Here is a 14,958-nt window from a genome sequence, read left to right on the forward strand (position 1 = left end):
TATGGGCTGAAAAATCTCAAGGGTATCTCTGCCCTGAGCTGACAGTTGCAACGAATTTCATGTTTGTGCTTCGCACAAAAAGCATTTCCCCTCCAAGGTCCTTCTCCATGCCTCCCCAGAAGCTGGATGACTACTCCAGATGAGTCGCACCATTCTACACGCGCGGGTTGGCCATCTGAACAGCACGGCGACGATCTCTCTCTTCGGCAATGGACAACTGTAGAAGCACCGTAAGCTTGAGCCAAAGCCGGCAACGCGCATACTAAGCTTACCTTGACACCCTTGCCCTTGGGCAGACTGATCCACGGCTTCTCCTTGCCGATGATGAAGACGTTGCTCTCCCGAGTCGCAAACGAGTTGTCAATGGCATCCTTGATGTGAACAATGTTGAAGCCACCGTCATGTCTCTCACGGTGGGTGATGACACCGACACGGCCCATGTTACGACCACCAGTAACCATAGCAATCACACCAGTATCGAATCGAATGAAGTCAGTAATCTTCCCCGTGGTGAGGTCGATCTTGACAGTGTCGTTGACCTTGATGGCCGGATCGGGGTATCGGATTCTATTGATCCACATCAGCATCTTGACTTTTGTTTCAACCGTTGTCTTTTTTCCAACCACAAGCTTGGTCCAACGGCTGATAGATGCAGGCGAGAAGACTTACGTGCGAGCATCATGCGTAACCAAGTATGGGATTCCTCCTTTGCCAACTTGCACTCTCTTGACCTTGCCAAGTTTGTATTCCGCCTCGGCCTGCTCGATGCGGTGGATGGCAAAGCGGCCCTTGGTGTCGTAGACCAGACGGAAGTGCTCTCCAGTCTTGTCAATCGAGATGACGTCCATATAACCCGCAGGGTAGGTGATGTCGGTGCGGACCTTGCCATCGACCTTGATGAGTCGCTGCATCAAAATCGCCATGGTCTCGCGATTGTTCAGGGAGTACTTGAGACGGTTGCGGAGGAAGACGATCAAGGGAAGGCAGTCACGGCTTTTCTACACATCTTTTGTGTCAGTATCTTCCAGGCGCAAGAAGATTCGAGGGAAGACCAACGTGAGGCCCCGGGGATGCCTTGGGAGCATAGGCACCCGAGAGCTTGTCCAAAAGCCAGTGCGATGGCGCACTGAGACGCTTCTGATGCTTCTTCGGACCGCGACCCATCTTGACTTGACTTTGTTGTTGATAGAGAGAAGAGGAGGACGATCCGCAGAAGGTCGGGATAGACACCGCAGAAAAGAGTAATTGGAATTTTGGTTGTGGCCCTTGCCAAGATTTGTGGGACTAGTCTCTTCCTGGTAAGATTCACTTTTTGAAAATCACGGTCAGCTTGTGTCATTTGAAATTCGTCCCGCCGACCCGCCCATACTACTAGTACCGACCAGGAGAGGGAAGACTGGCACAGAGTACCTTCGGTTTGATGACTTTTATTTCCTTCTATGCATTACACCATCATGCCGTCCCATTCAACATCTTTGGGGTCATGATTTGTGAAGCCTCCGCTCGGCTACAGATTCATGGGAGGCCTCATTCATAGCAGCCCCTGGATGATCGCGGCCTCGGCATTCAAAATCGAAGAACCAGCGGCTCCAATGACGGTATTGTGGCTCAATGCCGCAAACCTGATGTCGAAGTGTGACCCTTTGGCGGCCTCTCGGACCCTACCCACGCTGACCGCATATCCTCCTGAGATGTCCCTGTCAAGCCGTGGCTGCGGCCTGTCTGGCTCGTCAAAGACAACAATGGCCTTCTCTGGGGCCGACGGGCAACCCAGCTTCTGTGCCTCGGCCACATAATCTCTCAGAGCCGCCTTCACCTGTTCAGCAGTGGGCGCAGGTCTCTGCTTGAATCGCAGGGACACGTAGGCCATGTGGCCATCAGTGACACCCACTCTCGTACATGTAGCACCCACCGTCAGGCCGGACTGTTCTTCAAACGCAGTCGCATCCGCATTGATAGAGCCCAGGATCTTCTGAGCCTCGGTCTCGAGCTTGTCCTCTTCTCCCGCAATGTAAGGGATGACGTTATCCATGATATCCATACTAGCCACGCCTGGGTAGCCAGCGCCAGACACTGCTTGCTCGGTGAATACCTCGACGTCTTCGACGGGTCCGAACTTTGCTTGTAGTGCTGCAAAGGGGATGACGATACCGATGACGGCGCAATTCGAGTTGCAGACCAGAAATCCTCTTTTGAGACCAAAATGCTTCCGCTGGTGGGGAATCAATGCCAGATGTGAAAGGTTGACTGTTGGCACAACCAGCGGAACAATCGGATCCCTCCGGTAGTTCTTTGCGTTCGAGAAAACAGGAATATCTGCCTTCAGAAACTCCATCTCTGGGCCAAATCAGCAGGCAGTCGAGAGCAGGGGACCAAAAATAATAGCCGTACCGACTTCTCCAGCGACATCGCTATCCAAGCCAGAGAACGCCAGGTCACAGTCCGTAAAGTTGCTTGCCTTACATTCCCTCACTTCGAGATTGGCTAGCTCGGTCGACATCGGGCGCGCTTGTTTCCATCTGACGGCGTCTTTGTACAATTTGCCAGCCGATCTCGTCGACGCACCAACGGCCTGCAAGTGGAGCGTGGGATGGTTTGCCAGAAGGAGAATGAATCTCTGACCCACGGAGCCTGACCACGGAGTCAGCGCCTTTGCGCGAAGAGATGGTATAATACACACCTGTTGCCCCTAGGACGGCACATTTCTTCTTGGGCTGCGATGCTGGGACTACCATATTGGACGTCATCCACGGATAGAAGAATGCTGCTAGAGAGGAGGTTGCTGGGAAAGATGCTGCTGGTAGGATGCTTTTAGTGCTGTGAAATTCAGAGCGGACCTCTTCAAAGTTTTTGCATTCGAGTCACTCGAGATAAAAGTCGCGATATTTAAATCCTTGTAATGACCGCCAAGAAGGGATGCTGTGGCGAGCCTCGCAAAGTCCGCGGTGACTTGTCCCGGTGCCCTCCGTAATAGGTTATGCTTCAACTTAGAACAAGAAGAATAGACATGAGGAGAACAGCCTGCATCTCCCGCGCTCCGGCGAACTGCGCGCTGTCTGGTTATCGCGACGATACTCAAGCATCCTCCGCCCTTGTGCTTCGCTTGTGCCAGCGGCCTAACCCAAAGCAGCGCTATATACCAATCCGGAATGTCAAACTCCGCTCGGTGTCTGCTTTAGGCGTCTGCTTTTTCTATCACAAGATTTCTTGACGCCGGCAATAACGCATCTGGCAGGCCAAAATTACTTGTCCAGGCATATTCTCCGAAATATGCTCTCAGGTACATTTTGTGTCCGCAGACTCGGCTCATTCTTGCTTTGAGTCAGTATTTCAAGATATCCTTCAAGCCACAGATCGGCGATGCCTCAACAGTCGACGCTTCGCTTGAGGAGTGGGATGAAACCATTCATGAGCGAACCGCCCTGCTGTGATTGACCATCCGGGCTTCTTTCCCCATACAAAGTGGTAATCGACATATAGATGGAAAGCTTGGGTTGATCAAATCTCGCTTGACTCTTTCGATGGCGGCGTGGGCCTGGTCGGTGCTATACCCAAGGACACGAGTAAGCCTCACGGAGGCCGACAAAACCAGCGTCTAGGCGGGCGAGTGCGAGGCTTACATTCCTGGCGCTGCAGGTACACCTGTCTGACTCTACGAGACTGCAGATTATATCCCCCATGAGTGCGTATGTTGATCTTCGGAGATTGGTGGATGAGGCAAGTGTAAGCTTGGAAATTGTAGCTGTGATTTGATGCGCCTAGAATTCGTCTCGGAGGTTGGGGGCGGCGCGCCAGGGCTAGTGCTCGAACTTCGGATCGGCGCGACCAGCTTGTAGTTCGCTAGGCAGCGAGGCGGCATAGTGGCACCAGCACATCCCTCTTTAGCAGGGCCAAGTATATGTATTCTCAGAGCCACATAGAGCATTCTGCCTCTTAAGACCCATATGCCCGAAGGAAAAGATCGATCATGCTCTTTCTTTCACGTCCCATCTCGTTCTTCGTTTGGCATTCGGCCTTTCCATGGCCAAATCCTTTACCCCCCATCACATGCGTCTCATGCTACCAAGATCCGCAACGGGTGCGTTGCATCAAACTAGCGCACCATTGATGCATCCCCGACAGACGCAGCACTGGCGGAGATAGACTGACCTTTGATGCAACTACTTGATGCATGCGTGTTCCCGCTCTGGCGCAGAGATTGGTCTTGTTGGCCCCATTGGATCCCCGTCCTTGGGAGAGACAGTGACTTTTCCCCTCAGGCCGCAATCTCCATCATTCATTCCTTCAGCTGTCCACGTATCGATCCGCCCAGTTAACAATCAAGCAATGGATCACATCAGATCCATCCTGCTCACCCGCCCGCCTCTTGCGCTCTTGACCCTCGCCGTCACTTCAACCATAGTCTACTGTCTTGCTCTTGCAATCTATCGTCTCTACTTCCATCCCATTGCCCATTTTCCAGGCCCCAGGCTCGCCGGGCTGACAAGATGGTACGAGTTCTACTACGAAATCGTCCAAAAGGGCCAAATGACTTTTCACATCCAAGATCTTCATAAGAAATATGGTGAGACTCCTCCAGTATACCACCCTACGATCTAAGATCAATCATCACAGGTCCCATCGTCCGAGTGACACCCAATGAATTGCACATTCTCGACTCCGACTACTTTGAAGAACTTTACGTCAAGTCTGGGAGGCTCGATAAATATGCCCCCTTCTCTGCCAGGTTCGGCACCGATGATACCTTCTTCACCGCGCCGCTGCAGGAAGACCACCGTCGCCTGCGCAATGCCGTAGCCCCTTTCTTCTCCAAGCGCAAAATCATGGACTTTCAGCCTGTGGTGCATGCAAAATCGAGGAAGCTTTGCTCCAGGGTCCAGGAATATGCTGGGACCGATCGTGTGCTTCCGCTTCACCGTGCCTGGACGGCATATGCGGGAGATGTCGTGACCGAATTCTGTTTCGCAAAGGCATACGACCACCTCGACTCCCCGGATTTCAAGGAGACGTTTCACGAAGCAATGCACGCCGCCTGCGAATCGTCCAGCGTGTTGATGCAATTTCCATGGCTGTGGCCTGTGATGAACAGTCTGCCAGATTGGTTGGTGCTGAGGCTCGAACCAAACATGTTCATGCATATACAAGTGCAACAGGTGAGTGGCAAGGTGATACCATCAGGACGCTGTCCCTGACTCGATGAACCAAGGACTTCCATCGGACCATCTCCGCACTCAAGGAGAACCACGACGAATCCAAGAAGATGGTTGATCATCCCACATTATTCCACGAGATGCTTCACAGTGACCTCTCCCCCAAGGAGAAGTCGGTGAAACGCATGGTGCAAGAGGCTCAAGTCATCATTGGGGCCGCCATTTTGACCACCTCGTGGGCCGCGGCGGTGGCCAGCTTCCACATCATTGACAACCCTGAAATCTTTCGGAAATTGCGCGCCGAGCTCGAAGAAGCCATTCCCGACCCATCGACGCAGCCTGACTGGCAAAGCCTTGAGCAATTGTCCTACCTGACAGGGTGTATTAAAGAAGGTATTAGGCTAGCATATGGCATTGCTTCGCGGCTGCCTCGCGTTGCTCGCCACAACTTGAAGTATAAAGACTGGGTTATCCCGGCAGGCACACCGGTCTCCATGACCATCGTCGACATGAATCATGACGAGGATGTCTTTCCTCAGTCGCATTCGTTCGTTCCAGAAAGGTGGCTGAACAATCCAACCACAAAGGACGGCCAGCCATTGGAGAGATATTTCATTGGCTTTGGGAGAGGAACAAGGCAATGTATTGGTCTGAAGTGAGTTGCCACCGTTCCTTATTTCCATTCTGGCCTAATGTCACGCGGGAAAAGATGCTGACAATGTTGCAGTCTTGCTCAAGCTGAGCTGTACATTGGGCTTGCCACAATCTTTAGGCAGTTTTCTTTTGAATTGTATGAGACTGACCTGTCGGACACGGTTCTAGCTCACGATTACTTCGTGCCAACTGTCAAGCTCGATACCAAGGGGATCAGAGTCAAGGTGAAATCGGTGGAAAAGTAGCATGATGTCTGCAGAAGAGCCAGTTGCTGAGAAATGTCGAGATGGATGCCGCTGACTCACGGTAGTCCAGCAACGTCGGCGGCTCTGCCTCCCATGTCTGATGTGAAATGCCCGAGCGATCTCGATAGCCACTTTTGGGTTTAGGCCGGGGGCAGAAATGATGCATATAAGCCAGCTTGAACAAGAGCATAGATAACCATCCACCGAATGACGACCGAAGTTCGCCTCGGCTCCGTTTGAAGCTTGGTCGCCAACCATATGTACCACAGCGGATAACCCGAAGACAGTCTCGTGATGATTTGTACGTGATAGCTCGTGAATGCAAGGACTGCGAGCATGAGTTGCGGGAGGGCCAGGCTTAGCAACGTGCGTTTGCCAGCAGAACTAGATGTCGGCGATTGTAGCATCTCTCTGCTTAGAAATTGCGGTCGTCGAAGGACATCCAGAGCGGAGTATGTCAAGACTGAGAGCGTAGGTGCCGCCAATACAAACAGCGGCAAATTAGATACGGTCCAGTAGCGAAAGGGGCCGACATTCCTGTAGCAATTGTCAGCTGCGGTTGTCGCGTACAGGCTCAACAGGCTCACCAATAATGAGATTGGACCCAGGTGAATATAGACGGTATTGTCTGGTTGCACCAGGGCCTTCTGGCCTCGGGCCCGCGGCCGTAGCAGTAGTCCCGATATGCCAGTCCTTGCGGGTACACCATGCCAAATGCCACCAGAAGACCTCCAGCCACCACCGAGGCCAGCTGAAAAAGCCGCGATGCCGAGAGGCCCCGGGAGAGCATTTCGAGCAGGGTGGTGACTGCTTCCACGAGAAAGGGGATTCCGGCCAATATGCCGTTACTCCGGACCATTGTGGCAACACTGAAAAACAAACCGGCGTAGATCATGGTGGTACAACCGGCTAAGACCAAACCTCTGCGGAAATAGCGGGTCGCGTGGAAGTAGGCAAGGAAGCCGGACATCGACAAGTATGCGAAACAACTTTCGGAAGAAGGCGCTGAAAGGAATACGCCTGCCGGCGAGATGATATGGAGCGCAGCGGCAGAGAAAGGTAGCAGAGAATTGCTGGTATTGTCGCCGATCAGAGCTTTTGTTAAGGCCCACAATTGGACAACAGACAGCCAATGGGTCAGGTGTGACAACAAGACGCCAGCCAACAACGAGGAAGGTTCTAGGGTTATACCCAGCTCCGAGAGACCTGAAATTTGGTCAGTATAGAGTTCAGTCGCCCCGGGGGATGAGAGCTATGGTACGCTCGCTGGTCCAGGATATCGCCGTCGATAGGCCGATGCCAAACGCCCACTCCTGCTCAAAAACATGTCCGTGGTCCGACATGTGCGTATAGTATATACCATCCCATCGGACAAACTTGAGCCACAAGTTGGACATTCCGTCTGGAGCGCTTGATATGATTTGCCGACCTCCATCTTCCCAGGACAGGAGGCTCGTGGACGTGTCGTATCCGACGCCGGGAGCGGCCAAGGTAATGAGGATTATCACTGATTTCCAAACGACAAACAGGACAAATAGAGTAGTAATGGGATAGTCGTGTCCGTACCTTGACCAGACAGTTGGATTCATGCTGCATCCGCCGTGCTATCCAGAGAAATCAATCACCGCATCCGAATATTTCAAGGGGGGCAATGAATTGCGGCTACGACACGAGGGCACGTCTGTCTTTTCGCGCGTGGCACGCCAAGGATCCACCGTAGCAGCTAATACTTCACCGTAACAGCCAATACTCCACCGTATCGGGCTCTCCCAACACCAAGTCTTACATTCCTCTAGATAACAAGAAGATACCAACTATGCACCTTCGACTCCTCTTCCCACTCAAACTCATTCTGATGTTGTCCCTCTTCTTTTCCTCCTTCCCCAGTGTTTCGAGCACACTGACCTCGTGAAGGCCGAGAGACCTCATCCGGCGAATTGGGTTCACGCTTTCTCATATCTTAGCAGGCATCGGCCACCCTTGGCTATCAAAACAAAATGGTCTCGCATCTCCATGTCCTCGTTGGTCTTCTCGCTCGCCAGCTGCGGTGACAGACGTCTGATGATTGCAGCAAGTCCCAACTTCAGCTCCATCATGGCGATAGATTTACCCAGGCAAGTTCGTGAGCCTTTACCCCAGACCAACATGCTGTCTCGCATGGTGTCAAGGTCGGATTGCAGACTCTTTCCAGCCTCGTCTTCAGCCAGCCATCTCTCAGGACGGAAGTATTCCGGAGAAGGGAAGACCTCAGGATCTCGTTGGATAGTGAGACTCTGACAAGATACGAGTGTCTGGTTACAAAGCACATACATCAATGCCCATGTCTCTCGTGCGAAAGCTTCGAGTCGGGATAGGGCACTCACATGAGGAGGAATAGTCGTTCCATCGATCACACCACCCTGCGCAGACGCAATGCGAGGGAGGCTAGCTGGAGCTGCAGGCCACAGTCTGAGGGTCTCTTGGATTATGGCCTCAAGGATCGGCAGTTGAGCTACGGTCTTGTACTCAGGCACCACCCCGTTCCAAGACACTTCCTGCAGTTCCTTCCGCAGACGAGCCTGCCACGTCGGATTCCTCGCAAGCTCCCAGAACATGTAACTGAATGTGTTGCCTGTGGTATCGGTCCCGGCGAAGATTAGGTTGGTCAGTTCGACCACGATCTCCTCGTCTGTGAGCGGGGCTGCAATCTTCTTTTCCGTGCTAGCGGCAATCATTCGCTGCAGCAGATCACGGCGTTCACCATCGCGCCCGTAGAGTTGGATGTACTGGTTGAAAGCTTGAGCTCCTTTCTATCAGACTGTCAGAGGCTGACTTAAGGCTCGCTTGCCAAAGGCATCCAGCCTCACCTTATAGAATCGGCCTCCGGTTGTGATGAACTGATGCAAGGGCCTATAAGGCACCATACACAGAATGTGAAACAGCCATGGAAATTGCCATTCGATCCAATACGTCGGAAACACGTTATCAAGATCCTCAAGGATCTCTGGAGGTCGTTTGTTGTCCAGTCCGCCGAAGTTTGTGCCCAGAAACATGTCGCCTGGCCATGGAGTTCCGCCGTTAGCATCCTTGGCCGTGCAAGTTAGAGTCCTTTCTCGTTCACTCACCAAAGGTGTCAAGCGTCAGCATACGAAACCAGAGCATCGCATCGATAGACTGGTCGGTGTGGCTCTCCAAGATGTGTACCAATTTCTCGATCTGGGCAGAAACGATGCCTTCGACCGTCCCAAGCATCGAAGGGCCGAAAACAGGGCTGATCCGTTTAGCCCGGAGTCGATGCTCTTGCTTGTCAAGCATGGTGAACAGACTCTTGCGGCCAAATGCTGCGTATCGAGGTGCCTTGGTATAGTCGCTGTTGGGGCTGTAGATCTCCCGCAGCGCTCTCTTGCTGGAAAACGAGAGCTCGTTGGGAGCGATACGCACCACGGGGCCGTATCTTGCGTGGAGATCATGGATCACCAGCGATCGGTAGCCCGAAAAATCAAGAAACTGAAGCCAAAGACTGGTCCATCTTGCGATGCGTGGACCTGGGACATGGCCGAGAGGATCCCGGAAGAGATGTAACTGTGTCGGGGGTGTTAGTGAGAAGCATCCACTGCCTTCGAGGGGCACATCATACTCACCAAGATGGCAGAGCTCGCAAGAACTCCAGACAGCAAAAGCAACAGACCTGAGCTTTCCATCTCCGAGTTTTGGTGAGTTCCAACATCCTCTCGCAGGTATTGCTGCCCATTATCAATGCGCCTTTATCAGGCCACACGGCGCTCTTCCGCCTCTCAACGTCGATTTCCCCGTACACAACAGTCCGGGGACCCCAGTCGGGCTGCAGCAGTTTCCATGAGCATGAGGACCAACCATCATCCGTCCATGATCTGCGCTTCGGGTGTGTCACTTTGTTGCCCTTACGAGTATGGCACCAGAGCGGCAATTGACGGCCCGTGAGATGCCGCTCCCTTTTGGCAGGCTTCCAACAGGATTCGCACAGCTGTCATTCACCACTTGGTGCATTCTCGTTCAACATATCTCACAGCGCTGCTTACTTCGGTCCCCAAAGATGCCACGGCACACGAGCGCGGAATTGAATCCTTGTAGGATTCCATCACTGCCGCATCTCGTCGGGACAAAAACATATTTCGGAGACGGAGATATGAGAACTGAGAATTCCCACACGGACCCGGGGTTCCAAGTACCCGTTGAACCAATATGCCTGTCCAAGTTCCCTGGTCGAGACTGATACGTTTTATCGCATCAGACGAGCAGATCTACTATGGCGATGTTATTACCGACGACCCCAATTTTGACGTTGGGGTCGCGGCGATGAATACAGCGGCATCTCCAGTTCGTGCCAAAATTGTTGTCGGCTGGCCCTTCAGTGAGAACTGCGAGGTCACGGAGCGAGTCGAAACAGTGAAAAAGCTCCTAGGACCCTTCAGCAGGCAGGATGCGCCGGTGATCCGTTGCATCGGTGGGAACTACGCAGAACACCGTACGTGATCTTCCCACAGCTGGGTAGTCAACGAGAAGAGGAGGAGGAGGTATTAACAAGTTCGATTGACGCAGTGGACGAACTCAACTACAAACGGCCACAACATCCGATCATGTTTCCCAAAACCCCGAATGCCGTGGCGGGCTACGGCGACGACGTGGTGATTCCGAAGATTGCGCAGGACGATCAAGCCGACTACGAAATCGAGTTGGCCGTGATCATGGGTAAGGACGCGCTCAACGTGACAGCCGAGGAAGCCTACGACTATGTGGTCGGCTACACGGTCTCGAATGATATGTCGACACGGTCAGTCCCTACAAGAGACACCTCGTGATGGATGGTGTGTGTCTCTCGTCTAAGAAATTCCATGTGACTGATTCTCCCTGAGTCCATGTCCAGAAAGTGGCAACTTGATCCCGCACTTGCCGGCGCACAACCACAGATGAGCTTCTCGAAAAGCTTTGATGGATTCTTGCCGTTGGGGCCTTGCATCGTCAGCGCAGAGGTATGATGATACCCCCCTTTTTCTTAACGACCTGCCTCTCATGCCAAACTCACCTTTTCTCGCAGTCCATCAAAGATCCTCAATCCCTGAGTCTCCTGACCCGCATCAACGGCCACGTCCGCCAGAAAAGCACCACCAAGAACATGATCTTCTCCGTCCCCGAGATCATCCAGCACTGTAGCCAGGGCACGACTTTGCAGGCAGGAAGCATACTCACGACGGGGACTCCGTCGGGCGTGGGATACCGCATGGACCCGCCGCAGTACCTCCAGCATGGCGATCGCGTGGAAATGACCATCGGAAAAATCGGGACCCTGGTGCATGGTATTGTCTATGCCTAGACAGACCTTGGGAAACTAAGTAGCTGTGAAAGTATCCCCTGGATGAGATTCACCAACCAACTCACTACTTTGAGACAGATTTTCCTGTGACCAACTAGCTAGGTGCTAAGTTTCCAAAGTAACCATCCTCAATATACCTGTAACCTGTATGAACCTCCTGTTCTTCTATTCTCCATTTCCCACACCTAAGAAAAAGCGCACAAGTTCTCTTTCGCCCCTTTCTTATCTTTCTCCTTCCTCTACGCAGCCAAGAACCCAGCGATTATGGGATTGACAATATCCGGCTTTGTCGCGAAGAGAAAATGATCCGCCCCGGGGATTTCCACCAATGAAGCATTCGGGATGGTCCTTCTCAGAAAAGCCCCCGTGCCATTGGGGACTTCTTCGCCCACGGAGCCCGTGATCAAGAGCGTCGGCGTCGAGATCTGGGCCATGAGTTCTCGATCGTCGTCGAACGAGATGTCGGTGAAGAACTTGAGAACAGTGTCCAAGCCGGCGTTGTGGCTCATGTCCGCGAAACACGCCTTGAGGGAAGCGGCGTTGGTGGCGTCGAGGTCCTTGAAGACCACGGCGGGATCGAGAACCATGTTTGTCAAGTCCTCAATTCCACCTCGCGATGCCGCGGCGGTGAATTTGTCGAGTGTCTTGTCCTCGAAGCCAAATGGCCAGTCTTGTCGCTGTCGGAAACACGGACTCCCGTTGAGGACAACCAGTTTGCGCAGACGCTCGGGGTGCTGGCGGGCAAAACGGAGAGCGACGTGGCCAGCAGAGGCGAACCCGACTAAATTGACCACTCCTAGATGCAAATGGTCCAGTACAGACAGCAAGTCGTCGCAGTTCATCTGTGTCACATTTTGAACCCTGTCTGGGAATTTGCTGGAATTTCCGTATCCCCTGAGATCCACATAGACATTTCGATATTGAGACGCGAAATAGGACCGCTGGGCCGCCCAGCTTCGGCTGTCAAGCGGCAATCCGTGAAGCCATATGTTCGTCTGAGGACCTGTACCTTCCTCGTAGAATGCAATTTCGCCACCGGCCACTGGACACTTTTGTGGCGGAGCGAGGAATTGAATAAAACGTTGCCACGGGGTGCCAAAGAGATCTCCTTGTTTCAGAGGGCTTTTGGCGGAGCGTCCTGAAGGACGCTTTTCGTTTCTTGGGTTGGTCAAAGCCGCTGAAGCTGAAGCATAGTCATAGGAGTCCAGACCTGGGATAATAACTTTCTGAAGGTCATTATCACATTGTCGAAGTTGTTCCGCAGCATAGTCGGTCACGCACCCCGACAGCAGCTGTCGTGGATCTTCCAAAACTATCCGCAGTCGCGTCGTCATGGTGAGCCAGTCATCTGGACCGCGTATTTGCGGCATCTCAGAAACCTCTGTTGTTGTTTCGGTGACGGTGGGCCGGCAGCTGAGCTGCGGTGTGTATCGCGGATAGCCAGCGAACATTATCTCCCCTAGTCCAACAGTAGCATAAATTCTGTTCCATAGCGACCTAAATGCTTCTTCATGTTGCTCCAGTTTTCTGGCTTCGGATGCTCCGGGTGCGATATCGGGTCCGTGAGGTGCAATGTAGATTCGGTTGACCGGAAGGTCAAGATTGGAGCATTGTATGATCCCCTGCGCTACTGAATTCGTGGACAGGGTAACCCCAGCAGTTTCTCTTCCCTGCTTCCCAACAATGAGCACCATTGCTCTTTGCCAGTCGATTTGTTGATCTTGCAACCAGATCCGCATTCGATAGGAGATGTCCAATCCAACCAAGAAGAAAGTCGCGATCATCATGGCATTCATCGAGATGGTTGCACCCAGAGTAGTACCTGTCGCCTCCAGATACTCCTCGCGAAGGAAGGAAGGATTGAGCCGTTGCGGATCCTCGAGGACGGCCTTCAGAAACTTGACGGTGAGAGAACAAGTATACTCAATCATGCTTGCGATTGCTTCTTCACGGCCGGTGAAGGCCGCCACCTTCAGCTCATCACGCCATAGGGAGACTGAATTGACTTTATGAACCTCGGAAATCCTCGACAATAACTTTTCAGACTCGGTCCTCCACATCCGTGTGTCGAGTGTGGCCATTTTAACGAGGGAAGCAAGAGCTGGTCCCAGGTGTGAGATTGCCGCAAGTTCTTTGAATCCTCGATTGTTGAAACGGTAGTTGATATATGAAGGTTTGCGGCCGCGACCGGGGTAGAAGATCATCTCGCTACTGGTGGCGACCAGCAGAGGATCGTTGGTGGTTGAATGAGAAACCAATTTGGTAAGCTTGGGCCCTGTTCCGTCTGCTGAAGCGGTATATGCTGTGTACAGATCCACAAATTCGGGGGACTGTTTCCCACCCCCACGGACCTCATTGAGAATTTTGCGCTGTGGCCTTTGCTTGAACCGATAGAGACTGCAATCAACCCTGAAACGCACGTCCTCCGTCAGGCTTTCGCAGACAAACAAGAAGGTCTCACCCGCTTTTGAGAAGGCTGCGGCATCAGTCGCGCCGTGGGTCAGAAATGAATGTTCTTGCTTGAGGAAGCCATCCTCCATACGATATATTGTAGATTCGAGTTGAGTGGTCGGAGCTTTGGGGGTGCCCAGGATGAACCTGACAAGTACCACGTACGTTTCGCCATTCTCTTGAATCAACGCGAATTCACGTCCACCAGACCCGGCAAGCGTCTGATGTTCGCGGAACCCGCGACCGGTCCACTTGTAAAGAATGCTATTGTTCTCGATATCTGCCAATGCAAGGTATGCGTCTTGTTCGACTTGGAAGAAACAGAATGCTCGGCCTCCCTTTGGCGCAAAGGTTTGGAAGTGGTTGAACCTCTCACCATCCCACGTCATCAGAATTGAAGGCTCTCTGAAGTCTGCGTACGCAAGATAGTGGATTCCTGATAACTCAAAATGCAGGAAGTTGTAGCCCCATGCAGATGGAACTGTCTGCAGGGATCTGAAGGAGGTGCCGTCCCATTCAAACACGGTGGAATCTCCTGGAACATCTGATAACAGTCCAGGAACTTTGACTCCTTGAGCCAATGCCAGGAAGTGACGACCATTGATCGAGAAGTAGCGCCATTGTTTGGCCCCAAAAGTCGGAATCTTCTGAAATTCGACAAACTTGCCCTCGACGAATTCGAAAATGACAGATGATACGTTATAGTTGTAGGGACCCTTGCCAGCCCGGATGGATGCAGTAGCGAGAAAATGTCGATTTTGAATGGTAAAGAACTCGGCATCTTCGCCGCCTGCAACAGGAAGCCGTTGCCATTCCTCAAAAAGCCCGGCCTCATTCGCCCTCCATATGATGAGATCAACATCGCTGTTACCTTCATTCATGCCAGCCGGCCCATTTGGAATATCCTCGGCGAGCTGAGGAATGGCCAGAAAGTCATTGTTGCCGATTGAAAAATAGCATACAGCTCGTGCTCCGGAGGTCGGGAAGGACTGGACAAGCTCCAGCTGTACAGGAGACATGCCGATCAAAATGGTCCTGGAAGATGATCGCTGTGTGGGCGGCCGATACGTGGGTGCTCAAACGGGTCCAGTGTTGCGTTAACAGTTTCCAATTCCATGCCTGGTTTTAT

At 52.6% G+C, this 14,958-nt stretch overlaps 7 protein-coding genes across 7 annotated transcripts; 2 read left to right on the forward strand and 5 right to left on the reverse strand.

Annotated features, from left to right (window-relative positions):
- Positions 1–154: 154 nt before the first annotated feature.
- On the reverse strand, positions 155–1,164 carry Z520_07294 (40S ribosomal protein S4; the record flags this gene model as incomplete). The annotated part of the gene is made up of 4 exons (XM_016777793.1): positions 155–217; positions 273–567; positions 670–998; positions 1,057–1,164. 4 exons carry the CDS (start codon positions 1,162–1,164, stop codon positions 155–157), a joined length of 795 nt encoding a protein of 264 aa, XP_016631303.1.
- Positions 1,165–1,531: 367 nt separating this feature from the next.
- On the reverse strand, positions 1,532–2,735 carry Z520_07295 (uncharacterized protein; the record flags this gene model as incomplete). Its single annotated transcript, XM_016777794.1, has 3 exons — positions 1,532–2,337; positions 2,392–2,631; positions 2,681–2,735. 3 exons carry the CDS (start codon positions 2,733–2,735, stop codon positions 1,532–1,534), a joined length of 1,101 nt encoding a protein of 366 aa, XP_016631304.1.
- Positions 2,736–4,326: 1,591 nt separating this feature from the next.
- Z520_07296 (uncharacterized protein) lies at positions 4,327–6,049 on the forward strand (the record flags this gene model as incomplete). The annotated part of the gene is made up of 4 exons (XM_016777795.1): positions 4,327–4,564; positions 4,615–5,153; positions 5,207–5,805; positions 5,878–6,049. 4 exons carry the CDS (start codon positions 4,327–4,329, stop codon positions 6,047–6,049), a joined length of 1,548 nt encoding a protein of 515 aa, XP_016631305.1.
- A 140-nt stretch (positions 6,050–6,189) lies between these two features.
- Positions 6,190–7,638, reverse strand: Z520_07297 (uncharacterized protein; the record flags this gene model as incomplete). The annotated part of the gene is made up of 3 exons (XM_016777796.1): positions 6,190–6,586; positions 6,637–7,255; positions 7,311–7,638. 3 exons carry the CDS (start codon positions 7,636–7,638, stop codon positions 6,190–6,192), a joined length of 1,344 nt encoding a protein of 447 aa, XP_016631306.1.
- A 354-nt stretch (positions 7,639–7,992) lies between these two features.
- Z520_07298 (uncharacterized protein) lies at positions 7,993–9,729 on the reverse strand (the record flags this gene model as incomplete). Its single annotated transcript, XM_016777797.1, has 4 exons — positions 7,993–8,838; positions 8,896–9,086; positions 9,154–9,610; positions 9,670–9,729. The coding sequence occupies 4 exons, from the start codon at positions 9,727–9,729 to the stop codon at positions 7,993–7,995; spliced, it is 1,554 nt and encodes a 517-aa protein (XP_016631307.1).
- A 520-nt stretch (positions 9,730–10,249) lies between these two features.
- Positions 10,250–11,378, forward strand: Z520_07299 (uncharacterized protein; the record flags this gene model as incomplete). Its single annotated transcript, XM_016777798.1, has 4 exons — positions 10,250–10,532; positions 10,607–10,842; positions 10,936–11,037; positions 11,103–11,378. The coding sequence occupies 4 exons, from the start codon at positions 10,250–10,252 to the stop codon at positions 11,376–11,378; spliced, it is 897 nt and encodes a 298-aa protein (XP_016631308.1).
- Positions 11,379–11,617: 239 nt separating this feature from the next.
- Z520_07300 (uncharacterized protein) lies at positions 11,618–14,848 on the reverse strand (the record flags this gene model as incomplete). Its single annotated transcript, XM_016777799.1, has 1 exon — positions 11,618–14,848. The coding sequence occupies one exon, from the start codon at positions 14,846–14,848 to the stop codon at positions 11,618–11,620; it is 3,231 nt and encodes a 1,076-aa protein (XP_016631309.1).
- Positions 14,849–14,958: the final 110 nt, after the last annotated feature.

Source organism: Fonsecaea multimorphosa, assembly GCF_000836435.1.
Source record: "Fonsecaea multimorphosa CBS 102226 unplaced genomic scaffold supercont1.14, whole genome shotgun sequence".
NCBI lineage: Eukaryota > Fungi > Ascomycota > Eurotiomycetes > Chaetothyriales > Herpotrichiellaceae > Fonsecaea > Fonsecaea multimorphosa.